At 36.9% G+C, this 27,753-nt stretch overlaps 1 protein-coding gene across 4 annotated transcripts in view; it reads left to right on the top strand.

The window, feature by feature from the left end:
• LOC150102911 (DNA-directed RNA polymerase III subunit RPC5-like) overlaps positions 1 to 27,753 on the top strand; it is a 459,314-nt gene that overhangs the window by 277,280 nt on the left and 154,281 nt on the right. For all 4 annotated transcript variants that reach the window (XM_090397865.1, XM_090397866.1, XM_090397864.1 and 1 more), the window contains exon 11: positions 13,334 to 13,393. In XM_090397865.1, the coding sequence (XP_090253991.1) occupies positions 13,334 to 13,393 (60 nt within the window). The remainder of the gene's footprint in view (positions 1 to 13,333; positions 13,394 to 27,753) is intronic.

Genomic DNA, 27,753 nt, shown 5'->3' with positions numbered 1-27,753 from the left:
GTGAGAGAGTGATTACATGATGCTGAATATAACATCCCTTATACCTTGTTTTATTAGCATAACACAAGGTATAAGGGAGATTGTGGGAGATGAAGGATGTATTGCAATGCTAGAATTATTTAGAATAAAGTGAGAAGTTTTGCCATTGGTTAGTTCAACCTGGCCAAGAGTTATAGGCATTAGTGAGACTTGTTTGATGGAGAATGATGTAGGAGTATATTGTGTACAGAGAGGACAGAGAGAAAATAGAATGGAATTATGTTTTGCTAATGATTTCAGAAGAAATGAAGCCAAAATGAGTGGAAGTACATCAGGAGGACATAGATGCAGAGGATACTTCATTTGAAACTATCTGTTGTGAGATAGAGAATAGCAGGATGAAATCTATAGTTGGTTGCTTCTATAGGGCAGGTGGTATAAGGGAGAATGTGGATGGCATGAATTGGCAAATTAGCACAATTAGTGCTGGTTGAATAATTTTATGAGGGAACTATGGGAATGGAAGGAAATTTAATTTCTACAGCTGCTAAGAGATAATTACCTGAGAGGATATGTAATGGAAGAGACATAAAGTTTGAGAGATCCAGATCTTGTCATAGCATCAGAGAACTTAGCCACATTCCCTCCACTTAGGGAAAGCAGTCATTTGGTCTTGACCTGGGAGATTGCAAGACATGCAGAAAATTCAGCATGTCTTGCAATCTCCCACAAGCAGAATAAAGAGGAGTATATGTAATTACAGAGTAAGTGATTAGGCAAACTGAGAAGTCAGCTTAGAGTAGTGCACGGCATAGAATTTGGAAGAGAGATTAAGGAGAATAAATCAGGTAGGAGGTATATGGATGAATAGCATCATTAAGCAGGGGTTTCAGCAGCAATTTTAAGAATAAGGTGATTATAAGACTATAAACAGTACAAGGCACTGGCAACCTGTATGGTAAGGAAGGCCAAATTCTGAGAGGAAGTTATTTTGAACAGCGACTTTAACAAGTAGTGGTAGGGAGGTAACAGAAGCAAACAAAATATTTGTTGAGTGATCGTTTTGTAAGTATGCACCATGCAGATGGAGATATTCTAATACAGATCCTTGATCTGGTCAATTTAAATGCTTTTGTTAATGTTATGGCTAATTTATCCTGTATAACTACCCTTACTGAAGCAGTTTGTTAAGTGCTAGGCAGGAAATTCATTTTATTCTGGGCACTAGACCGTTATCCTGCTTATTATAGACCTGAAGTAACTTGAAAATAATTTGTTTGATCTCTAGAGCAGAGTTTCCAAATTAGGTAAAAAATAAAATAAAATATGGAAATAAGTAAAATTTAAAAAAATAATAGAAACATAGACATTTCCCTTAGGACTATAGGTGTGACACACACACACACACATGCAAAATTACTTATATATTACTCTGTTTAGCAGGTCTATGCTATGAAACATAAGGGAGGGGGGGGGAGAAACGAAAAGAAGAATGTTCATTTTATCAGTGATAAATGAACAAATGAACATTTATTACTTATTTATTAATGATAATGATGACTTTCACATGTTTCCGTATAGTGTGCTTTGAATCACTCTTTTATGGAGAGGAAAAAAAGCAGTGGAGAGTAAGTTATATGTAGTTGAAGTATTAAGAAGGGGAAACAGTGATATGCATATACACTTAGGTACCCCCCCCCCCACGATGTTGCTGAGACTATAGGCATTTCAAAAGAAGGTATAGGATACATTTTGCATGAAGAATTGCAAATGAAAAAGCTTGGAAGTACATCAGGAGGACATACATGCAAGATGGGTGCCGTGCAGATCAAAAACGCACTTGCATGAAAATCTCTGAACAGTGCTTGGAGCATTTTGACAAGAATAAAACTGATCTTCACAGTATTCTTGATTGCAGTGCAATCAGCCTAGTCAACTTCAATGCTTTCAGTACACAGTTTTGCTTGTTTTTCTGTATATATATATATATATATATATAGGCTGTTCAATAAGTTATAAGACTATATTTATACAGAAAACAGATTACCTTTAATCGTCATCATTTACATGGTCTTTTTCGAAGTAACTACCGTGAAATCCGATGCATTTGTCCCAACGCTGCATCCACTTCTTAAACACATGTGAAAGTCCTTTTTTTGAGATTTCTTTCAAAACCACTTCCGCAGCTTTTACACATGCTTTGTTGCTTTCGAAATGGCGGCCTCTTAGTGGTTTCTTGAGCTGAGGAAACAGCCAGAAATCACACGGTGCAAGATCAGGACTTCATGGAGGGTGTGGTAGGATATCTATGTTGTTCTTTTGCAAAACATCCACTACACAACCAGCAGTATGTGGCCTTGCATTATTGTGGTGCAATAAGACGCCATTCTTCAAAAAGCAATGGATGCTTCCTTTTGACGTACTGTACCATTGTCCGTAAAACATCTGCATAGTATGAGCCGTTTACAGTATTCCCGGGTTCTACAGCGTGTTGGTAAACAATGCCTTCGTAGTCAAAAAACATTATGGTCATAGCTTTACCAGCCGATTTTACAGTTTTTGCTTTCTTGGGGGTAGGCAAAGACGGATGCTTCCATTTACTGCTTTGTTGTTTCATTGTAGGGTCATAGTGATACAATCAAGCTTCATCTGCTGTAATGATGTGTTTTAAGAAGTTGTCGCCTTCTTGTTCCTGTCTTTCTTTTCATTCTGTGCACACATCCACTCGATGCTGCATTTGCTCCAGTGTCAAGAGTTTGGGAATCCATCGGGAGCAAACACGTTTCAGTCCCAAATGTTCAGCCATGATTGAGTGAACACTTCCCACAGAAATATTCAGGACAACATGCAGCTGGCGTACTGTAATTCTGCGATCCTCCTTGATGATAATCGCTGCTGTGTTGATCATTGTCTCTGTGATGGACGTTGAAGGTCTTCCCTCACGTTAAAGATCTTCCACATTTTGCCTTCCTTCCTTAAAAGTTTTATGCCAGCGAAAAACACTTGCCCTTGACATTGCTTCATCGTGGAAAGCTTCGCGTATCATGTTAAAAGTGTTCGATGCCGATTTTTGCAAACGCACACAAAATTTAATTGCATAACGCTGTTCCAAGGATGCTTCCATTTCGACGACTGTCGCGGCTCGTAAACGTGCCGAAACAAGCTTGCGTTTAGTCACGTGACACTTTGCACATCAGCCCGTGTACGCCATCTATCAACCTCTTTTGTTAATACAGACAGCAACATTTCTTTATTCCACAGTTTATATTGTGATGAGTGGTTTCGTGATAGTAAAATTAGTCTTATTACTTATTGAACAGCCCTCGTGTATGTATATATATATAAAAACTCGGAACTCTGCTTACTTTTGATAATACTCAGCCAAGACCAAGGCTGTCTTCTCAGATTGACTCTTACTTCAAGCCTTTCCTAGCAATCATATCACTTCTATAGCATCAACAGCTTTCAAGAAACTTGGCATCCATTTCCAGTCAAGATGGTACTTTTCTGCTGAACAGTTACTTTTGCTGTATAAATGCCAAATCCAACTAACATTGGAATACTGCTCTCATGTATGAGATGGTGCACCTAAGACCTGCCTAAAAATTCTTGATGAAGTTCAGAAAAGGACAGTCTGGTTGATAAATGACACTTCTCTTACAGACTCTTTTCAGCCACTTTCCCATAGAAGATAGTTTCTGCATTGTGTTTCTTCTACAGATATTTCCATGACCATTGTTCTGCAGAATCTACAGGAACTGATACTCACCAAACCTACTCTCCTGTCATCTTTCATTCCTTCTATTTCAATTCCATGGAAATCTCCCTCAAGAAACATTTCCAAAGGACTACAGTCTCTTCAACAGTACAAGAAGAATATCAACAGGTTACTATATTCCTGATCCTTCCCTTAAATGCCATCTGTTTGCTATAGACTCTTCTGTCTTTCATATATGGGATTAAAAAAAAAAGTTCAGTGATGAGGGCATTATCAGAACAAGGTATTTATAATTCAATACTTTTAGGAGGGAAGGTGCAACTGTTGGTGAATATGTATAAAAAAGCTTAGGTGTTGTTGATTATTAATAATAATGCTTCATGGTGTAAGGAACACTAAGAGGAAAAAAAAAATCATCATCATCATGCATATCAAAAGATTTAGACCTAGCATGGCCTGTTCCAGCCTTAGAGATCATCATTGAATCATTTAAGAGGACATCCTGGTATTCTTTTTCCTGATGGCTTGTACCTTAAGGCTTGTTTTGGTAATCTTTCTGTTTTCATTCTTTGAATGTGTTCCATCCATTTATGTTTATATTTTAAAATTTTTTCTATTGTGGTTCTTGGTTTAATTCTTTCATAATTTCGTCGTTTCTTTTGTGATCAAATAGGGTATACTGGGTGATTTTAAAATAACGTAAAGTGTTCAGCGCCCTCTAGCAAATAATGTATTGGACGAAACACACCAGTATTCGGTAGATGTACACAGTGGAACATGGGGATTCGATTTAACGAAAAAAAATAGTACCAAAAGTCGCCAACAGGGGAAATTTTGGTGCTGTTTACCGAGTAAAATACATTAATTTTCATTATCGCATTCCTTTTATTGTGTGAACGATCATGCAATAAAAGGAAAGCCTGTGAGATTTCTTATCATTCGTAGACGAACTGCTTTTCGATGCCTCTTACCTTACGTGTGCGAGCTTTGTTAGTTAAACTCTATTATCAACGGAACAATAATGCCATTGCTTGTCTTTGTGATTTTCGGCGTATGAAAAATTTACGAAAAGGACCGATTAGCATAACAAACTTACGAAAACTGATTCGGCGATTTGAAACTACTGGAATTCTATCAGTGCAGGTAGGCAGGGAATGCAAACCAATCAATCACCAACAAGTTGAACAAGTTGCAACTGCTTTTGTGGAACAGGAGATGACAAATGTGCAGGGTACCAGCAGTGCACAAGCAATATCCCGGCAAACGGATATCGTATACACGGTGTGGAAAATCCTACATCAAATGTTGAAGTTTTACCTCTATAAAATCAGTCATGTTCAAGAATTGCGCCCTGGTGATGCGACCACATGAATCGACTTATCTTTGAGATTCTAAGCATCCATGGAAGTGGATGATGCATGGCCGTGGCAGATTTTATGGAGTGACGAAACACACTTTTATTTGAACGGCGATATTAACACATGCAACTGTCGCATTTGGGCTGCAACTAATCTGCATGTGTGTCTGCAGATGCCTATCCACTCACCCAAAGTCACAGTATGGTGCGGATTTATGGCATCTTTTATCATCGGTCCATACTTTTACGAGGAAAATCGCCGAAGTGGACCAGTGACCTATTCTGTCATTGCTAACAGGTATGTCAATATGCTACAGAACTTTGTGGGTCCACAACTGCAGCAAAGAGGATGTCTCGATTCGACCATCTTCATGCAGGATGGTGCACCACCCCCACATCGGACTTCAGGTACAGCGTGTTTTGCGACAACATTTCTCTGACAGAAGAATCATTAGTCGTGCATTTCCCACGCCATGGCCACTGAGATCGCCTGATCTCAATCCTTGTGACTTTTGGCTGTGGGGATTTCGTAAAAGCATTGTGTATCAAAGACATGTACCCAATATTCCAACTTTGGAAGATCGAATAACGCTACACGTGAGACAAATCAATTCCGATATGTTGCGAGCCACTGTGGAATGTCGTGCACCATATGCAGTTCCTGGAACATCAGAATGGTGGTCATATCGAACCTCATTTGTAATTAATAATAAATGTCATGAAATCGATGTGTGCTGTCTCTCATTTGCCATTTAGTCATTCATTAGTCACACCTACTAAAATTAATTTGGCAGTGCCAAAATTTCCCCTGTTGGCAACTTCTGGTACTATTTTTATTTATTTTTTCTTTAAATTGAATCACCATGTTCCAATGTGTACGTCTACCGAATATTGGTGTGTTCCAGTACATTACTTGCTAGAGGGCTCTGACTTGACGTTATTTTATAATCACCCGGTACTTTGCAGTTTTTCTCATAAACTTCATTTCTGCTGTTGTTAATCTTTGTTTGTCTTTTTTGTTTTATTGTCCACATTTTGCTTCCATACATTAAGACTGGTAATGTATTGTATACTTTTAGTCTGGTTTGTTTTTGAAACTAGGTTTGGTTTAAATATAGAGTTAATTACACCTGCTATTTTTAAATATTTTACAATTTTTATTTTTATATCTTTTTAATTTTCATATGTGATCATACATCCTAGGTAGTTAAATGAATTCACGTGTTCTAAGATCTTGTTATCTATTACTATTTTAGTTCTTGTTGGATCTTTCCTTTAAAGGCCATAGTTTTTGTTTTTTCTGTTGATATTATCATACCATAATCTTTGGCTATCTCATTTAGATCTAAAATAGCTTTCTGTAAGTTATCTTCAGAATTTATAATTATTATTTGGTTGTCAGCAAAAAGGAGAGTGTTTAAGTTCAGTATAGGAGAAAGTTTAATTCCTTGATGTAAATTTTTATTCCATTTTATTATTATTTCATTTAAGTAGATATTAAAAAGAGTTGCTGAGAGGGACATCCCTGTCGGACCCCTTGGTTTATCTCTCTTATATATGATAGCTCGTGATTTAATCTTATTTGTATTTGATTATTTTCATATATACTTGTGATAGCTTTTAGGATATTATTTGGTATTTGTTTTTCTTTTAATGTTAAATAATATGTTTCTTTTAACTTTTTCTAAATATTTCATTACTTTGCTATTTAAGATTCTGCTATATATTTTGTAACAGGAATTTAGTATACTGATACCCCTATAGTGTTTAGAGTCATCTCTATTACCTTTTTTAAAGATAGGAATCACAATTGCTTTTTTCCATTCTATTGGGGGGATATACCAGGTGAATAAATTTTATTTAAAAATAATAAGTCTTTCTTTGAATCTTGTTCCTAATAAGTTACTAATAATTATAAAATATATACATGTTTACACAAGAATATTATTTAATTTGCCAAATATTTCAGTCTGAATATTATAGACCATCTTCAGTGGCTACATAGGAATAGTTTAAAAAAAAAAAACAAGGTGGAATACGAACAATTGATCATTCACAAATAGAACATGCTGCGTGATGTCATATCGCTAAGTATTAAAAGAGTAAACATTTTTTATCAGAGTCGTGATTAAGTTAAAGATATTAATTCAGAAATTCATGTAATAATCTTAAATAACATTAGACTAATATAGGAAATTAAAAAAAAAAAATGAATGTATTATCCTGATTAAACTTTCCCAAATTTTTGATACAGATATACAGTCATTATGATTCAAGTTAGGACGTTCAAGTAAGGCCTCTACACTTTCTTTAAATAAACGTTCAAATTTATAGCGACATCTGTGTAGGAGGAGAGTCTTGGACCAAAGGATGTTGGGGCTTGTTTCTATTCTGTGCTGAGCTAATCCAGATTTCTCGGGTTTGTTGTGTTGAATGGATGATTGATGCTCTTGAATTCTTTTTTCTATAGAGCATCCAATTTGTCCAAAGTAGAAAAGATTACAGTTACACCATGGAGATTGAAAAAGACAACGATTAATCATTTTTAGAAGTCCTCCTCATCCGTTCACCTTCAGGTATTCTTACAACAACAGCTTACAGAAAACCAACTTTCACAGGTCGTTATATTCTCAAAGAATCTGCCCATCATCCTTGTCAAAAAACAGGAATCATAAAGTGTTTAATCTGACGAGCCAAAACTAATTGTTCAACTTCTCATTTATTACAGAAAGAACTTTCGACTATCAAACATCACATGAAACTAAATGGCTTCTCCGAAAAGAGTACACAACATCTTTTCTATTCTTACAATCCAACACAAAACAGCAAAAATTCAATACGTCGAATTCCAATTCCTTACATTTCCGGGATTTCAGAACCAATTTCAAGAATTCTGAAGAAATATGATTTAACAGCCACTTATACACCTATTAACAAATTATCCACCCATTTTCCTTCTTCTAAAGATAAACGCTCAACTATGTCTCTACCTGGTGTGTATCAAGTTCCGTATAACTGTAATCTTTCCTACTTTGGACAAACTGGACGCTCTATAAAAAAAAGAATTCAAGGGCATCAATCATCCAATGATGATTGGATGATTGATGCCCTTCATCAACGCAACAAACCTGAGAAATCTAGATTAGCTCAGCATGGAATAGAAACAAGCCACAACATCCTTTGGTCCAAGACTCTCCTCCTACACAGATGTCGCTATAAATTTGAACGTTTATTTAAAGAAAGTGTGGAGGCTTTACTTCAACGTCCTAACTTGAATTGTAATGACTGTATATCTGTATCAAAAATTTGGGAAAGCTTAATCAGGATAACACATTAATTTCCTATAATAGTCTAATGTTATTTAAGATTATTACGTGAATTTCTGAATTAATATCTTTAATTTAATCACAACTCTGATAAAAAATGTTTACTCTTTTAATACTTAGCGATATGACATCATGCGACTCGTTCTATTTGTGAATGATCAATTGTTCATATTCCACCTTGTACCTATTCCTATGTAGCCACTGAAGATGGTCTGTAATATTCAGACTGAAATATTTGGCAAATTAAATAATATTCTTGTGTAAATGTGTATATATTTTATAATCCTAATGTCACAAGTATCTTTAAGGAATTAAAGTTACTAATATTTCACTTGTTTTCTACCCAGTATGATCAAGAGCACAATTATAACTGTGATGGTTATGTAGCACTGAACTAAATAACTGTGGAAGACTATTCAAATTGTAACTCAAAACAGAATTAATGTCTCCTTATGTGGCATCTTCTATGGGTCAGATAACCATAAAGTTAATTTAGAGAAGTCAGGTTATCAGGTCTCAAAATAGCAGTCTCTTTGGTAAATTAATGCTACCATTCTTGTTGGATTGGGAGAGTGTTTCATAGCTGATGCCGATTCTTAAAAAACCCTATAATTTTTATGTAGTATCAGTGTTTTCCTCCATCTAATCCTGACTTGCCATGATCTGCCAGTGTTTTTAAAGTAGGATAAACTGCAAGGAACTTTATACACGCTAGGATGTTCAAGAGGATGAGGTTGATCTTTAAGAGAACGTATGAAGGTATAGTTTGACGATAGATGAGAGAATCCTCGACATTTCTGAGTATGGCAGAAGGAGGTGAATCAGTTTTGATAATGTGGTAATCAGTCTCGTCAGATGAGTTTGTTTATAATTACACTTATTAATCTTATAGAAACCCTTCAGTAATTTGAATGTCTCAATCATATTACCCTTTTTCTGCCTATCAAACAATTTCTGTAACCCACAAATCTTCAACCTGTTCTCATAAGGTTCATTCCATAGATCTGCTATTATCTTGGTCACTCACCTCTGGATACTCTCCACCTCCTCCCCATCAAGAAAAACCCTGGTGCCCAGATCTGGGCAAAGTAGTCGAGATGGGGTCTTATCAAAGCTCGATACAGAGGAACAATAACTTGCTTGTCTCTGCTCGTCAAAGTATTCTTCAGTAACCAAGTGATTTCATGAGTTGATTTGGCCACTTTTGCAATGTGCTCCCTAAACTTCAACATCCTATCCACCAACATTCCGAAATCCCTGGCCTCGTCAATCTCCTGAAGTACAGTTCCACCAATGTGGTATACTGCTGCTAATCTTTTCACCCCAAAATGCATAACCTTACACTTTGCCACATTAAATTGACACCCATTCTCCTTAGCCCAGTCCTCCAATCTATCCAAATCATCCTGCTAAATTTTGACATCATGTGAATTCACTATTGCTCTTCCCAACTTTGCATCATCAGCAAACAAATGAACAGTTCCGCTCAGAACTCTGCGGCACACCACTAGTCACAGGCCGTCTTTTGGACTCTACTCCTGAATAAACTACTCTTTGATATCTCTCCATAAAACGAAATTCCCCAGGTGAATTTCTTTGTGTGGCTCGAACTCACAACCTTGGCATGACTCACATGCACTGTCTTATAAGTACCGCGTGCTAACCAGTTGTGCCACTGGCTTGCTTCCTATTAGAACAATTTGGAAATTTGTTTAATTGGATGGACTGATATGGAGCAGAATTAATTATAACAACCACATTTTTAAGAAGGTCTGGAATCAGTTTTTCTTCTCCCCACTTTTCGAAGATCGTAGATTTCATTTGCCATGGTAATCTCCAGTTATTGGATTGGCTTTGCAAAGTAAATTTGAATTTGGTAAAAAACCCATTTCTCCATCCACACACACAATTATTATGTACCATAAGGAATTTCTGATTTGTAACACTCCATATTCTTCTTTAGATTTCCAACATTTTGTTTCAAAATACAATATCATGAAGTATTTTCCTTAAAGTTTATCTTTTCCAAAAAAAATTATTTTTTTCCTTCAGTACAGGAATCAATTTAGGAACAGTTGCCACGTTTTTCTCGATCATGTAAAATTCGTGAATAGTTCTTCATATAATATCTACATCAAAATCATTCAAAGCTATGTTTTCGATGATTTTCTTTCTCTGGTGGTTTTTAGGAGATTCAATTTTGGCTTATCTTCACCTTTCAATTCCCTGTGAATTCTTTTAAGAGCCAACACCGATATGCTTGCCATTTCACTTGCACATTTTGTGGTCTGAGAAATTGAAACAAGGAGACAGCCTTCTAATGATTCTTTTTCACAGAATGTCAGCGCATTATGCAATAATCTTTTGCAAGCACTACTGAAAGATTTAACACCAGAATTTGTTCACGGTACTGGATCCATGATACAAATAAATACGAAAAAAATACAAATGAATATGAAAAAAAATGCAACAACAAAAATGAAGCTAGTACAGTGACAGACAAGAAAGTACGTGATTTTGCATGTTGGTGACCAATTGTACATCCCTTAATATTTTCTCCTCTTCAGCATGAATTAACTCTTCTTGGCACTCTGTCAACTATGGGCAGACTGTAGCTAGTTGAGTGAAGGGTTTGAAATTGGCATGAAGATCATATCTGCAGAGAACTCTGGCTTTTTTTTTCTGATGTATCCTTAACATTGGGTTGGGAATGGTTTTGCTGTGATCCTGTGTTGTAGGAGGGATGGGGATGCATACAGCATTTTCTCTATTTTATATGGGCTGTAGCCATTGGCTTAAAAAGTGTTATGATGATCCCTGAGCTCACTTTTCAAATAGCCCTGACATGGTAAGTGTTTTGAGGATGCTGTACTACTGGGAAGAGTGGTGGTGTGATTGTTTATGTAAATACCTTCCTGTATGAGTGGATTTTCTGTAAATGCAGAAGGATAATGACCATTAGGAAGTTGTCACTAGTGTATCTAGAAAAGGGAGACAATTGTTGCTTTTTATGTGATAAAGTTTGTTTTAGGATGTTGAGTGTTGAGATGCACCAAAAATATATCTAATGTGTGTGGACCATGAGGCCAAACAGTAAACACATCATTCACATAATGCAGCCAAACTATTGTTTATATGTGGTTGTGTTGAGTGCTTAGTTTTCAAAATATTCCATATAGAAGTTAGATACAAATTAGATACACATTAGATACAAAAATGTATCTAATGTGTCTGGACCATGAGGCCAAACAGTAAACACATCATTCACATAATGCAGCCAAACTATGGTTTATATGTGGTTGTGTTGAGTGCTTAGTTTTCAAAATATTCCATATAGAAGTTAACTGTTGGAAGTTTTTCCACTTGGTTTCCACTTTCATATACGAGTTGCCAAAAAATGTCACATCTTATTATTAAAATATTCTGGATTAGAGATAGTTGTTGGAAGTTTTTCCATTTGGTTTAATCCTTTATTCAAGTGTAAGCAAACAAAGTTTGCACCTGAAATATAATCAGGACAGGGCAACTCATATATAGAAGCTAATGACTTCACATCACTTGCCTTAATATGAAAAAATATGACTTCTGCATTACTTCAACCTTTGTATCACCTCTTGGTCTGGCTCCCACTCAATAAAGGTCAAAACCAGTCTGGGTAGTGGCCTTTTCCATAATGCATAGCATTATACATACCCCATAAGAATATGTGCTTTGCATTATGGAATACTAAGGCAAGTGATGTGAAGTCATTAGCTTCTGTATACGAGTTGCCCTGTCCTGATTATATTTCAGGTGCAAACTTTGTTTGCTTACACTTGGATAGAGGATTAAACCAAGTATATAAATTCTTGGTATCTTTAATTTATAATATAACCAAGTGGGAAAACTTCTAACTACTAATCCGGATTCCAACAACTAATCTCTAATCAGAGTATTTTAATAATAAGGTTGACACCTTTTGGCAACTTGTATATGAAAAAATATGACTAATGCATTACTTCAACCTTAGTATCATCTCTGGCTCTGGCTCCACTGATGAGACCTCAGTAAAGGTTGAAACTGGTCTGGGTAGTGACCCTTCCCGTAACGCATATCATTATACATACCCGTAAGGATATGAGCTTTGCATTATGGGATACTAAGGCAAATGATGTGAGGTCATTAGCTTCTATATACGAGTTACCATGTTCTGATTATATTTCAGGCACAAACTTTGCTTGCTTACACTTGGATAAAGGATTAAACCAAGTATATAATTTCTTGGTATCTTTAATTTATAGAAGTTACTACAGGGGTAGAAAGAGGGGAACCTTTGCAGTCCTATTCAGCTGTTTGTATATTTTTCCTTTCCATAAGAAATAACCTACTTATATGATGAATCTGAATAATTCATTTATATCAGGGAGTAAATGTGGCTTAATCAGGTCAGAGGTTTCTGTCAAAGGTATATTAGTGAATATTGAAGTAATATCAAACCTGACCATTGTGTCAGAATATGTCAAGGTGAAACCCCCACCCCCCTTGCCTTTATCTAATTGTAGACAGCCCCACCCGCAAACCGGCCAAACAATTATCTAAATTGCTTTCTTCATTTATATGCAACTCTCCCATATTACAAACTATCTACACTTGAAAACATTAATAAAAAAATTCTAATCTTGACTGATTCTCAGAATCCCATAAAGTGTCATGTGATTGCATGACACTTGATGGGCCCATTCAATGAAGAGTGTTAATCAGGCATCGTTGATTGGGCAGATGTAATTGCCTAGCATTTGGAAAAAATGAAACTCGTGGTGTGTGTTTGTGTGTGTAGTGTTGATGGGATGGAATAAATTTCCTGCAGTGAGCTTTTGCAACCCCACATAGGTTTGTTAATTATTATCATAATAGCAACAGCAGTATTTAGTTATTAATGCAGCATTCTAAAATCCCTCATTCCTTATTCTTCAGATGTGGTGCTACACCCAACAGAAATTTTTGACAAGAAGAGATGTTATGGAAGTTATAAAGGTAATTGAAGTTACTCTATTTAATGCTTTGGAAATGTTTCTTCAGATATTTGCTAGAACTACATGATATTACAATTGAATTTCTCTTCTTTATTTAAGAATTTTATTTCTCATTTGTAGTCTTACTGAGATAAATTACACACATATGCATCTTTTAATTTTTATCATAATCCATAATATGAAAAGTTATTAATATTATATTATTTCACTACTGCATTTGGGTTGATGATTAAGAGAAGATCAGAAATTAAAATAACACTGGACTTGAATCTATAGATTGTTTGATTTCGGGTTTCTCTAAGCAAACACTTACCTAAGTTAGATGACTCAAATTATACTTGTTGTTGGGGACAAACAAGGTTGAATATGAATTAAGGAAATAGAGAGGGTATATCCAATAATATTATTTGTTCCTGACATAAATTTTGGAAAAATTGGTTAGAGCTTGCATTCAGAAATGGATTGACAGAGAATCTACTTTGCATCGAACAGCATGGGTTTACTAAGGTCATGTTTGAGCAACTTTCTCACATTCTATAATAATTTTACCATTGAGCTATACATCGGGAATGGATACAGTATGATACTTTTGGATTTTGCTAAGGCGTTTCACAGAATATAGCATGGAAGACTGTTGCATAAATTGGAGAATATAGGATTGAATTATAAAATACTAGTGTGAATTAGAGGATGGCTGACTGACATATATCAAAAATTGGTATATGCAAGTGTAAAACTCGATGTAGCTTAGAAATATCAAAGCGCTTTACATTGATTTTTACATAGGTCAAGTCTCATGAGAATGTTACAAAAATAATCTTGTTTGTCTATATGTTTTATGCTAAATAATTTTTGTAAATAACCCTATGGGAATTGTCTGTAATTACTGTTTTAACTAAAGTTTCTAGAATGTCAAAAACAAAGGCAATGCTTTGCCATCGGAACTTTGTATAATAGCTATGTATAAGAACACAAGAAAATTGTTTATGATTAAGTGTGTGAGAAAGTTGTTTGCGAACTCTGTGCATGAACACCTTCAAAGTTAGTATCAAAGAGATCCGCTAGTTTCAGAGAAGCTTCCGCTACCCATCAAGACAAGAAAAAAGTGTGCACGGAGGAGAAGAAAGAACGGGTCAGCCTTAACAAAAAGATCAAGGAGAACTGCCGATTTCTTCGGGATTTACAACCCTTGATGCAAGGTCCCGAGAAGGCAAAAATAAAAGGGGACTGAGCCGAACATCGGGAGGAGAGCCCAGGTCCAGTTGCCAAGAGAGGAGAGGTGAGGTCTAGTTGCCGACAGAGGAGAGCCAAGATCCAGTTGCTGAGAGAGCAGAGGTAAGGTCCAGTTACCAAAGCAGGAGAGGCGAAGCGCTATTACTGAAGAGAGCCAGAGGCAGTCGATGGAGAACCAGAAGCAGTCAGACCCAGAGGACCAGACTTTACGGTGAACCCACGCCAGAGGAAAAAAATTGGGAGAACAGCCGATGCCAAGTGATGGTAGGATGTTCTATCGCTATGGGAAGTCAACCGAAGCCAAAAGCCACAGAACGATCTTCAAGCCTGAATGCTGAAACTTCTTGCCTGAGCTTTTGAGTACCGGGAAGATTGCAGTCCAAGACCCGCCAACATTCTGACGAAGCGCCCCCTGAAACAAGACTCTCCGGACAGAGACCTAACGCCTGAGATGAAAGAAGAACCATAGAGACTTTGATGCAAGACTTTTGGAAGGTCATCAATCTAACAGATGAGCTTAGGTGTTGATGGTTATTCATGACTTATTTTTCACGGTATTAACAACACCTCACACACTTTTATCACAAAGATGTTTTATTAACGCTTATATTTCGCCGATTTTCAACTCATCATCATCAGAGCACAACACACTTGTATATGCGACAGTGAGTGAGTGAAACAATATTGTTTCACTCATATATATTTTTTTCAATATATTTTATTGTTTCACTCACTTACTGTCGTGTATACAAGTGTGTTGTGCTCTGATGATGCTGATTTGAAAATCGGCGAAATATAAGCATTAATAAAACATCTTTGTGATAAAAGTGGGTGAGGTGTTGTTAATACCGTGAAAAATAAGTCATGACGTTTGGAAGGTGTCGCGACAAAGAACCTTTGTAAGTGTGTTACATCCTTTTATGTACATTCTTTTTTTTAATCTCAGAGATATGTCATAGATGGACTGATAAGAAATAGTAATAAGAAATATCTATAAGAGAGTCCTCTGATTTGTTGTTAACTGGAATATAAATTGTAAGATAACTTGCTATAGCTAGCTAATCGCTTTTTGAGTAAATTAGTCTCAGCTATTTGATTTTTTTAAGCAGAGAAGTAACAGAGTAATTACATTGTATACTCATTTAATATTGAAAAGAGAAAGTTTGCTTCTTTATACCAAAAGTATATAAGGATAGGTAGAGAGTGAGTAGCCTCCCTATCACTTATTTAATGTACTTTGTTTTTTTAATGTAAATAAATGTGTTTTAATTATATGTCAATTGAGTGCTGCCGCCTGATTGTTTATTTTACAATGCACTGTTCCTAAATAAATGCGAACTTAAGAGCGGGAAACCAAGTAAAATAGCCAAAGCATATAGTTAAGTGCAAATAGACCATGACTGTTTGTGTAAAGTTTTACTGAAGGAAGTTATGTTAGAGAAAGAGAGAGAGAGAAATCAACCGGCCGTATTACTGCTTTTTATGCCAAATAAAAAATACTGGTGGTGCAGTCTTATCAAATAAATTTTCCAGTATCCATAGGCATAAAACTCGTAGTGTGAAAGGTGGATAAACATAGTATGCTATTTAGAATAAGGATTTTACAATAGCGCAGTAACCAAGCAGGCCTGTAAATAGCAATAAATAGCAATCGTTTATAGAGGACAAGAGTCTGCAGGATTGAAGGTAACCAGTAGTGTATCATAAGGATCATCCTTGGTCCATTGTTATTCAGTCTGTATATTAATGACATTGGAAAGGATTTGGCAGGCAACATACATTTATTTGTGAATGATACAAAATAGGCAGGGTAATCAGAAATGTGGCTGATATGCAGTACTTTCAGAATGATTTGAATAGGCTGGAATTGTGGGCATGTGAAAATGGCTGTCAGTTCACTGTTGGTAAACATAAATTCATGCACTTTCAGTGTGATGAGATATCCATTGTCATATTGTATTGGTGCAATTATGTTCAAAGAAATCATTCGGGTAGGGACCTTGGAGTTTTAGTAGACATGAAGTTGAAGTTCAAGGAACATATAACAAAGTTTGTAAATACAACTCGGAGAATAATTGCAATGCTGAAATGAACCTTGACATGTAAAGATAGGGAAGCGATTTTGCCTCTTTACAAGGCCTTGATAAGACCTTACTTCAACTAGTGCACAGGTCTGGTTTCCATGGTGATTCTGATACAGTGGAGAGGATGCAAAGGAGAGTGTTAAAAATGATACCAGGATTGCGGAATACTGAGTATGAAGACAGATTAAGAATTTGTAGATTCCAGATACTAGCAAACAGAAAGAGGAGTGATACGATTGAAATGTACAAACTTCTGAAAGGGTCATAGAGGTTACCAATAGATGGAATTTTTCATTTTATGGAGGATAAGAAAAGGATGAGAGGGAATCCTTGAAGTTGAAAATTAACACCATCAAGAAGTGGGCGAGAACTGGAGTTTTCTTTCATTGACTAGTGCATTGATTGGATACTGTGTGCGCGCGTATGTGCACACGCGCGCAGGTGGTGTGAATGAATTCAAGAACAGGTGAGACAGCTGGTGCTGCTAGTATGTGTCCTCCCTTGATGAATCCCTCAGTCCTTGGAGGCCTCTCTTAATAATAATAATTCTTCTGTGACTAGGAGAAGACAGAGTTGTATCTGTAGGGTTTACATGTTCATGATGTGGTGCTTAATTCTGCATTTGCCACATAATACTTAGTTAAAAATGCTGGTTAACAATGTTAACAGTTTTAAAAAGTTCTTTGTTAACTAGTATATTTTCACAGAGTACTTTTATAGAAATTATTCAAACAAGAGATATTGTTTGCCTATTTCTATTGAAGAAAAGTAGTAGTTAGTCTTCAAAATTTTGTGAGAGGCAGCAACATTTTTGCAACATCTGTGTGGGATGTGAACAGCATCACTTCTTCAAGCACATAGATTTACAATACTGATACTGATGAAACATAATCTAGCAGTGCAAACAGCGTAATTAAATATAAAATTTACTTCTTTTCATAATTACGAGGGTGGTCTGAAAAGTTCTCGACCATAGATGGCAACCTGAAGCAAAAGTGTTGTCTGTATCCCTCAAAATGGATAAAATTGAATATTATGCGATTATAAAATTCTTTGTAAAAGAAGGTTTAACAACAAAAGAAATTCATTCAAAGTTCATAAAAGTTTATGGGCACCCTTCTCCTTCATTTTCGAAAATTAAGAAATGGTCTGCCAAGTTTAAACGTGCCCATACCACCCTTGATGAACCTTGTGAAGGACATCCAAAAAGTGTAACAACACCAGAAATCATTGATCAAGTGCACAATATGGTATTGGTTGACCGACGAATCAAAGTGCGTGAAATTGCTGAAATTATGGTTACAGGAAAATTCATCGAAAAGGCAATTCATCGAATGAACATGTAAACCCTACATGTTCATTCGATGACTGAACTATGCGGGCTTCATTATTATTATTGTTGCTAGTAGTAACATGCAACTTCAATACAGCAATTATTATGGGATGAATTTTACTCAGATTCGCTATGTGAAACTTTTACAAGAAAATGTCAAACCGTTCCAGTTTTCAGTTCAGCTATATTTGGGGCGACAAAGAAATAATGTGTCCAAATTATGTACTGTATTACAAAACCTCTCTGACTTAAATGACTTAGCAGAAGTTGTTGGTACAAGAAGCAGTCTGCATGGTTCAGTTGGTAAAAACGAAGCCATCCAGTTAGAAAGACCTGGGTAGTTGGATCCCATTTACGCATAATTTTTATCAATCCTGTTCTGCTAAAGGTAAGTTAGCAGGCATAATATAGATACGGCTGGGCTTTTTTCCGGAAACAGGCAAATCAGTCCCATCAACAGACATGAAACAGTTATCGGACAAGAAAGACTACAAGAACCATATTGTTCTATAATTTTTCCCTATGAAAGTAGCATTGTAATCTCTTTATTCACAGTTCAGGTTTTGTTCCAAATGGATCAATTTTCTCATAACATTTTCGAACATTTTAAATTTTCGGTGAACTGTTTTTTCGATGAATTGCATTTGCGACCAGTTGTCGTTCGATGAATTGCCTTTTCGATGAACTTTCCGGATACTGAAATTATAGGCATTTCAAAAGAACATGTAGGATATATTTTGCATAAAGAATTGCAAATGAAAAAGCTTTGTGCAAGATGGGTGCTGCGCTTGCTTGGAGCGTTTTAACAAGAATAAAACTGATTTTGTGCATCAATTTATTACTATGGATGAGACTTGAATTCACTATTACACACCAGAATCCAAACATCAGTCAAAACAGTGGACAGAAGCCAGTTGTTCAGTGCCAAAGAAGACAAAGTCGGTTCCATCAGCAGGAAAGGTCATGGCATCGGTGTTTTGGGATGCTAAAGGCATTTTGTTTATTAATTATCTTGAAAAGGGTAAAACAATAACTGGGGAATATTATTCTGATCTTTTAACCAGACTAGATGAAAAAATTTGTGAGAAAAGACCCGTTTTGCAGAAGAAAAAAATCATCTTTCATCAGGACAATGCATCTGTCCACAAAGCTGTTTTGGCAATGGGAAAGTTAAGGGATCTGTACTATGAATTGTTGGAACATCCACCCTATTCCCCAGATTTGGCTCCCTCTGACTTCTATCTTTTCCCAAAACAAAAGTAAAACTAGAAATTGTTATAATTTCCAGCTTTGCAGTTCAGCTTGTAACCTGTCCTAATTGAAACATTCATATAGTTAACTACTTCTCAGAACAGTACCACATGATAATTGTCACCAACTTGTGCCAAAACATTTACATTCTTAACAGAGATCCTGTCTGACACTGTGATCAAATCTAACACTCTTTGGCCTCAAGTTCCTTCTTTTATGCACCGATTGAGAAAGAAGGTGAAGGAGTAGTGCAGCATTCAACACCAAACATGAATTTCCTGATTTGAAGGCAATTTCAAGTAGAGTTATATTATTATTATTATTATTATTACCACGGGCTACTCCAGGAGTCCTTAGACTCATCGAGGGAGGCCCTAAACATCATGTTCACGCAGCTGTTCAACATTCTCACAGTATCTATCATACCTTGCCTTGAACTCGCTCACTGTCATAGCACCTACAACAGACTCTGGAAGCTTATTCCACTCATTCACCACTCTCCAAGTAAAAAACCTAGTTCTAACTCCCTTGTCAACCACGCTCTTGCCCAGCTTCCGTGCATGGCCCCTAGTCCTCCCACCACCAGTCCTGATCTCAAAAATATCATCTGAATTAATCCTATAGAATCCTTTAGCAATTTGAATGTCTCAATCATGTCTCCCCTTTTCCGCCTATCAACTAGTTTCTGCAACCCACAAATCTTCAACCTGTTCTCATATGGTTCATTCCATAGACCTGCTATCATCTTAGTCACTCGCCTCTGGATCCTCTCCACCTCCTCCCCATCAAGAAGGAACCGAGGTGACCAAATCTGGGCACAGTAGTCGAGATGAGGTCTTATCAGGGTTTGGTACAGAGGTACAATAACTTGTTTTTCTCTGCTCGTCAAGGTATTTTTCAACAACCAAGTGAGTTGATGAGCTGATTTAGCTACTTTCGCAATGTGCCCCCTAAACTTCATCTCCCTATCCACCAACACTCCCAAGTCCCTGGCCTCATCAATCTCTTGGAGTACAGTTCCACCAATGTGGTATACTGCTGCTAATCTTTTCACACCGAAATGCATAACCTTACATTTTGTCACATTAAATTGACATCCATTCTCCTTATTCCAGAACTCCAATCTATCTAAGTCATCTTGCAAGACTTTGACATCTTCTGCATTCACTATCGCCCTACCCAACTTTGCATCATTAGCGAACAAATGAACTGTCCCACTTAGACCCTTCCCTATATTGTTAATGAACAGATTAAACAGCAGTGGTCCAAGAACAGAACCCTGTGGCACACCACTAGTCACAGGCCGTTTTTTGGACTCTACTCCTGAATAAACTACTCTTTGATATCTCTCCATCAACCACCCAGCTATCCATCTCACCAACCCTATATCCATTCCCATATGTTGTAGTTTATGGATTAGAATTCCATGTGGTATCCTGTCAAACGCCTTTGCCAGGTCCAGCAGTATCACTGTAAACCCATTTCCCTTATCCAGTTCAGCCATCACCTTGTTATAAAACTTGAGCAAGTTACTGAGGCATGATCTACCCTTCACAAAGCCATGCTGTCCTCTGTACAGTATCTCATTTTCATCAATCCATTCCTGTATTTTTCCCTTGACTACTTTCTCCAAGACCTTGACAACGACTCCTGATATGCTGATCGGTCGGTAATTTGCAACCATAGTCTTGGATCCTCCTTTATGCAGTGAAACTATTTTCCCCTCTTTCCACGCCTTCGGGACTAAGCCAGACCTGAGACTCAGATTAAACATCATGGTCAAGGGCACTGATAATTCATTAGCCGCTTCATGCAAGACCCGTGCCGGTATACCATCCAATCCCACAGATGTATTCACATTAAGGTTCTGTTATAGACTATTCACCTCCACTTTATTCATCACAATTCCCATATAAACTAATGGTTCCTTCATTTTTTCAACGTCACCACCTGGATGATATACTTTTGCAAAGTGCGCGCTCAGTAACTCCACTATATCGACTGGTTCAGTGAACTCTTTACCATCGTCATTCCTTAAAATCATTTTGCCATGTACAGTTTTTTTCTTGCTTGCAGCATATTGAAAGAACTGTTTGGGATTCTCTTTTGCTTGCATAGCTAGTTTCCTTTCATAATCGGCTTTTGCTGTTTTTACCACACTCGTTACCCTTCTGGCCTGTACTTTATACCGTTCGTGTGCCTGCAGGTCACCCCTTTCTTTAAATTCCCTCCATAGTTGTTTCTTTTTTTGCAGCTCAAGTTTAATGGTGTTATTCATCCATTTAACCCCTCCTTGTTTTACTATTCGGACCTTAGGTATACAATCAGCCATAACCTCCTGTAAATGCTCTTTGATCACTTCCCATGCTCTATCGACGTCCAGCCCTTGCAGTTGTACATGCCATGGCACTGATCCAAGCAATCTCCTAAGCTTGTCATATTTGCCAGCACGGTAATTCCACATATACCCTGTCTTAATCACAAATTTCACACCTTTAGCCACCTCCCAGGTCAAGACCTTATGATCACTCTCACCAATAGGTGGCAACATGGTCATATTCATTACAGTTAAATTCTCAGATACTATTACCAGGTCAAGCACTCTCACACCCCTAGTATTTTCAATTACATGCTGTTTCAGATAGTTATCCCTTAATAATTGAATAAAATCCATTTCCTTCCTCACATGTGTCCTCTCCTCCTTCCAATCAATGTTACCATAGTTGAAATCCCCCATAATAATTACCCTCCTTCCACTCATTTCATCAATTTGTTTATGCATACCATCTCCACCATCTATTCCATCACCTAGTCTATAGCAGCACCCAACTGTATATTTTATTCTGCCAGTATCAATCTGACACCAAATAGCCTCAAATGAGCTCCTTTCACTATCCTGCAATACTTCAATTCTCCTTGGCTGCAGTTCATCAGCTATCATCAATAACACCCTCCCCCAATTTTATTCTCTCTGTCCCTCCTAAACATACTATAACCTACACATTCTATCCCACTAACTATATCATCTTCCGTCAGCCATGTTTCACTAATGCCAATAACCTGTGGCCAGGAAGAGCCAATCAAGGCCAAAAATTCTTCCTTCTTGTTCCTAATACTCCTGGCATTAGTATACATGAATTGCAGTGTTCCCTTTGTCCCACCCCTATCTTGATGCGTTATTCTAAATATCCCATTCCCATTTTTTGTCCTTATTGCTGGCTCAGGTACATTATATACATTTTTACACTCAACTGTCTCACTGATGTCTGGATATCCACTTCCCCCCCCTCCTTGGTAGTTCTAGTTTCCCTGGTTCTGCACATCCATTTTCACTTCATTCAGCAACACTTTTTCCAGTCTCCGCACACCAAGTCCATTCAAATGCAGGCCATCCATCTTGTATAAGTCCTTTCGCCCATCAAACTCATTCCACACGTCCACAAATTCCACACCACACCGTCCGCATAACCTGCGCATAATATCATTTGCGATTATGGCCCTCCTAAACTCCTCTCTGTCATACCACGGTAACAGACTCACCATTCTAACTCTGTCACTCTTTTCTTTCGCTACCTTTAACAATACTTTGAAGTCCTCTCTCATAAAAAATTTATCACCTTTCAATTCATTCGTACCAGCCACAATTGTTATTTCTTTCACCCTCTGTTTTTGCACTCTTATGCTCTCACTTACATCCTTAAATTTCGCACCCGGTAAGTTCGATTTAGTTACACTCCCATCTATTACTCCTCTTAATAACGAGTCACCATACAACACTCTCTCCTTCATTTCGGAAACTCGCCCACGCTGTTTATTTACGTTAGCCGAATCACTCTGGAAAGAGTTTTGCAGGTGCTCTAATTGCCGCTGCGCATCTTGTATCACTGCGCGCAGCCTAGCGATCTCACTTCCTACAAATAATTCCTCATTTTTTTTATCATTCAAACCATTTTCTCTTTCTGTATAATTGCTCTCGCTCTTTCTTAGATCACCGCTCACATTGCCATCTTGTACACCGCAATTCCCTATCGATCCACTATTTTCACTCGCATTCTGGCTTTCTTCCACCATAACTGTCTCACAACCTGACACATACTTCGACTCCTCACTTTGCATACACTTTCTACACATTCTCCCACCACTGTCACTTTCAATCCATACTCCAGCCTCATTCAGGAATGCATACATTCCACACACATCACATTGGAAAAATTCTCTCACATTATAGTTTTTGAACAATGGCATCGTATTTTTGGACGCCATTATCTTACGTTGCATTGGTGCCATATTCAAATATATGAAACGTATCGTTAAAGACTAAATTAATTTACGGAATTTACACCAAAATCACACAGACACAACAAGCTACCAAATTTAGACAATATTACGTTATGATTTTTAACATATATTCTAATTTCCATTCAAAATTCTACTTAGCTTTCGGGAGCTCCCTGAAAACACGACCGTTCCCCTGGCCCTCTAGCGGCGAATCCCCAATATCAGCAAACTTCAAAATGGAGAAGTGTACAATGAAATTTATATGAGCCTCTGCTCCCACAGAAGGTTCTCTTAAGGAAGAAGTGGAGGATTTTTTTAGTCATTTGAGAAGGTAGCTAATATGAAGAAAATGGAAAACCTAGTCCTTCTTGGAAATCTGAACAGCCAAGCAGGAACTTAATAATCCCACCTGACATATACAAAAGTTTAGCAAAAATTTGGAGAAAAGGACAAATCTAATGATAATTGTAAGTACCTGCTTGATTTCTATTCAACATATAGATTAGTCATTACTCACACCATGTTATAACATAAAGATATGCACATTTTCACATAGAGAGAAGACACAATAAATAAGAAAAGCTTCACTGACTATGTCACTATTGATGGTGATATCTTCTTGTTGGTTCAGGAGACGAGTATGAGGATTTGAAATTGGAGGTGACCATCACTCAATTTTAAGTAGGATAAAATGATTATCACATTGAAAAGACCAATATATATATAAGAAAGATTTACAAAGAATTATATTTGAGCAGCTTTTACAGGTGAACTGTAGGCTGAATTATACAAGCATTTATTGAAAAAAAAAATTAAACAGTTCAAAAACAAGAACTAAATCTCAGAGTCTCAATGGTAAACTCTGGAGGACGTTGATTGATTCAGCTAGGAAGATGTGAAGTTGTATGTAAAAATGCATTTGAAACAGTGTCCAGAGAAAAGGTGTGCAAAGTGATACAATTATATGGGATATATGAAACATTACACAGACAATACATAGCTTGTATTTAAGTTGTAAGTGAAGGAAGAAAGGAGTGGGGAACCCTAGTCAAGAGACCAACCATAGTACTTTTTTAAGCTGCTTCAGGCCCTCAGTAATGTGACAGTGGCTTCTCTCTTTTTTTGAAGCTCATTTAAAATTTAAAGACTTGTACAAATATCCATAACATACTGGGTGGAGAGCAGACTTTCTCTCCACTTGGCAACACCTTCGAGATTAGCAGATTAGTGTAATATTGGGGGGATTGCAGTGTGAATCTGGATTTAGAAATAATGATACCCTAAATGTTAAAACAGCTATGAGAAGCATAGAATTAGATTAATGTGACTCTGCAATGATTGTTTTTTATGGTTAATAAGGCAATTTATTTAAAGCATTTTATTTCCAGAAATTTAAAACCATGTGTGAATGTGATGGTGAAAAGAATTCTTTGGTGAGCATTAGGGTAATACCTGAAATTGTAAAACATATGTTTGGTGTTTGAGATATTTCTTGAAATTCGACAATTTTTTTTTAAATCAATAAAAAATACAATAATAATATTATGACATATTATATCAAAGACTTCATTAATGGGGTGCTTAAGGTTCAAAGCTATATAACTGAGAGGAGACCTCCACATAGCCTTTAAAGGAATGCAGAGACCCGATCAGGGTTTTTGACCTAATGTCCAATCCTCACCTTCTCTTGGTGCATCCTGTTAGGTATCTACCTGGATACTGAATGAATGAGGATGGACTGACAATTTGGGATTTAGCCGACCAAATTGTATTCTTATTGGCTTAAACCAAAATAAAAAAATGATGGTACAACATGACAGAATTTCATGCCGGCTGTGGCATCACCTGGCTAAACAAGGCCCCCCATTGTTTTTGCCTGGGAATCAGGGTAAACAGCGAAAAGTCAGCTACTGGAACAAATCCTAAAACCCACCCCAACTCAACATCACCAGAGTTCAAGATCGGTACTATCAACATAAGAAGCCTGAATGGCAACGAAATAGAGCTAGCTGAGGAATTGGATAAGCACCAGATCAACATAATAGGAGTGACTGAAACAAAAAAGGCAAAAACTGGTGAGATCTTTCTGAGCAATAAATACAAAATGTTATATTCAGTCAATGACAATCAAGGAAAAGGAGTAGCCATAGTATTCAACACTAAATATGAGGCTAATCTTCTTGAATAGCAGGCAGTCTCAAGTAGAGTGATATGGGCAAATGTGAGAATGGGGAACATGACAATGAGACGTATTTGTGCCTGTGGTTTCACAGAAAGTTCTGCTAAGGTAGAAGTGGAGGAATTTTTTGAAGCTTTAGAGAAAGCAACTGACACAATGAAAAAGGAAAAGTTAGTCCTTGTTGGGGATCTAAATAGCAGAGTAGGAAATGATTGTCAGACATACAAAAATATATTGGGAAAATTTGGAGAAAAGAGCAAAGCTAATAATAATTGCAAATACCTGTTGGATTTCTGCTCAGGACATGGACTGATTATTACTAACACAATGTTCCAACATAAAGATATGCACAAATTCACATGGAGAAAAGAGGCAAGGAATAAAAAAAGTCTCATTGACTATGTTATTGTTGATAGTGATGTTTTCTCCCTGGTGCAGGACACCAGAGTGTACAGAGGATATGAAATTGGAAGTGATCATCATTTAGTCTCGAGCAGAAGAAAATTGAATTTCATATTGAAAAGAACATGTAAGAAAGTTTTAAAGCTAACAAAAGTTGAACAACTCTCAGATGTGAACTGTATACTAAAATACACAAAGATTATTGAAGAAAAAATGAAAGAGTTTGAGAACAGGACAAACCTTAGAGATCCAGTGAGAAGCCCTGAAGAAAACACTGATTGATTCAGCCAGAGAGGCATGTTGTGAGGTTGTTTGTAAGGATAGAAAAATCTCAACTCCATGGTTGACAGAGGAAGTTAAAGAGACAGTGAAAGAAAAGACGAAAGCATATCAAAAGTTCCTGGCAAATAAGTCAGCTTGTGCTTTTAATTAGAGAATACAGAGACCAAAGTAAGAAAGCTAAACACAGTGTAAAACTAGCTAAACAAATGTCATGAGAGGACTTTGGCAAGAACATATAAAATAAATATCAAGAAGGTTTGAAGATATTCTGGAAGTTGTTGAAGAAGCTCAGAAATGGAGGAAAGAGTGCTGTATAGGGAATTAGAGATGATAAAGCTGGCATGAATACTGGAGAAAAAGATATCCTTGAAGTATGGAATAATTACTTTGAAAAATTGCTAAATGGAACAAGCAGTGATAGCACAGTGGTAAAAAACACTCAGCAGGCATACAGTCAAGAATACATATCCATACTTGAAGTAGAAAAAGCCATCAAGGTCTTGAAATGTGGAAAGGCAGCAGGAGTAGATGATATTCGACCAGAAATGCTGAAGTATGGTGGTATAAAAGTCTTACAGTGGCTGCACTGCATAGTTCAGAGGCCTGGCCATAGGGGCAAATTCCTGATGATTGGAGTAGAGCTCTAATAGTACCCATATATAAAAAGGGAAATAAAACTGAATGTGAGAATTATAGAGGTATTTCTCTACTGAGTGTTCCTGGTAAGATATATGCAAGTCTACTTGAGAAATGGTTTAGAAGGATTATAGAAGGGAAGCTTGGTGAAGAATAAGCTGGATTCAGACCAAATAGAGGCTGTCAAGATCAGATTTTCACTTTACTACAAATAGTTGAGAAATTGTAAGAATATAACAAAGATCTGTATTTAACTTTTCTAGACCTGCAAAAGGTATATGACAAGGTGCCTTTAGTGCTACAGTTATATTGTGTCAATGGAGCATTTTATCAAGTAACACATAATCTTTATTTGAGTTATAAGCCAGCAGTTAGAATTGAAGGAAGTACAGGAAGATGGTTTGATGTTAAATCTGCTGTCAGACAAAGATGTACTTTATCCCCTCTGTTATTCATTATCTATATGGATAATGAATAACAGAGAGTGTGGTTGAGTAAGCTTGGGTATTGATTCAAGCAGTAAGCTAGTTTTTTTCTTCATCTGTTGAACAGTTAAGTTGATAGGAATTTTGGATGGAATGAGGGATTAATGCCTTTATGCCACTAAGGATGATTTCTGTGACTCACTCAGCATAGGTGTCTGGATCAGAAGAGTGGAAGCAGTAGTCATGCCATGGGAAAGT

The sequence above is a fragment of the Typopeltis vanoorti genome, chromosome 9 (genome assembly GCF_054136105.1).
Source record: "Typopeltis vanoorti isolate ZY-2024b chromosome 9, IOZ_Tvanoo_1.0, whole genome shotgun sequence".
Taxonomy (NCBI): Eukaryota; Metazoa; Arthropoda; class Arachnida; order Uropygi; family Thelyphonidae; genus Typopeltis; species Typopeltis vanoorti.
Note: the sequence above shows the minus strand (reverse complement) of the source record. Positions and strands in the feature narration are given on the sequence as shown.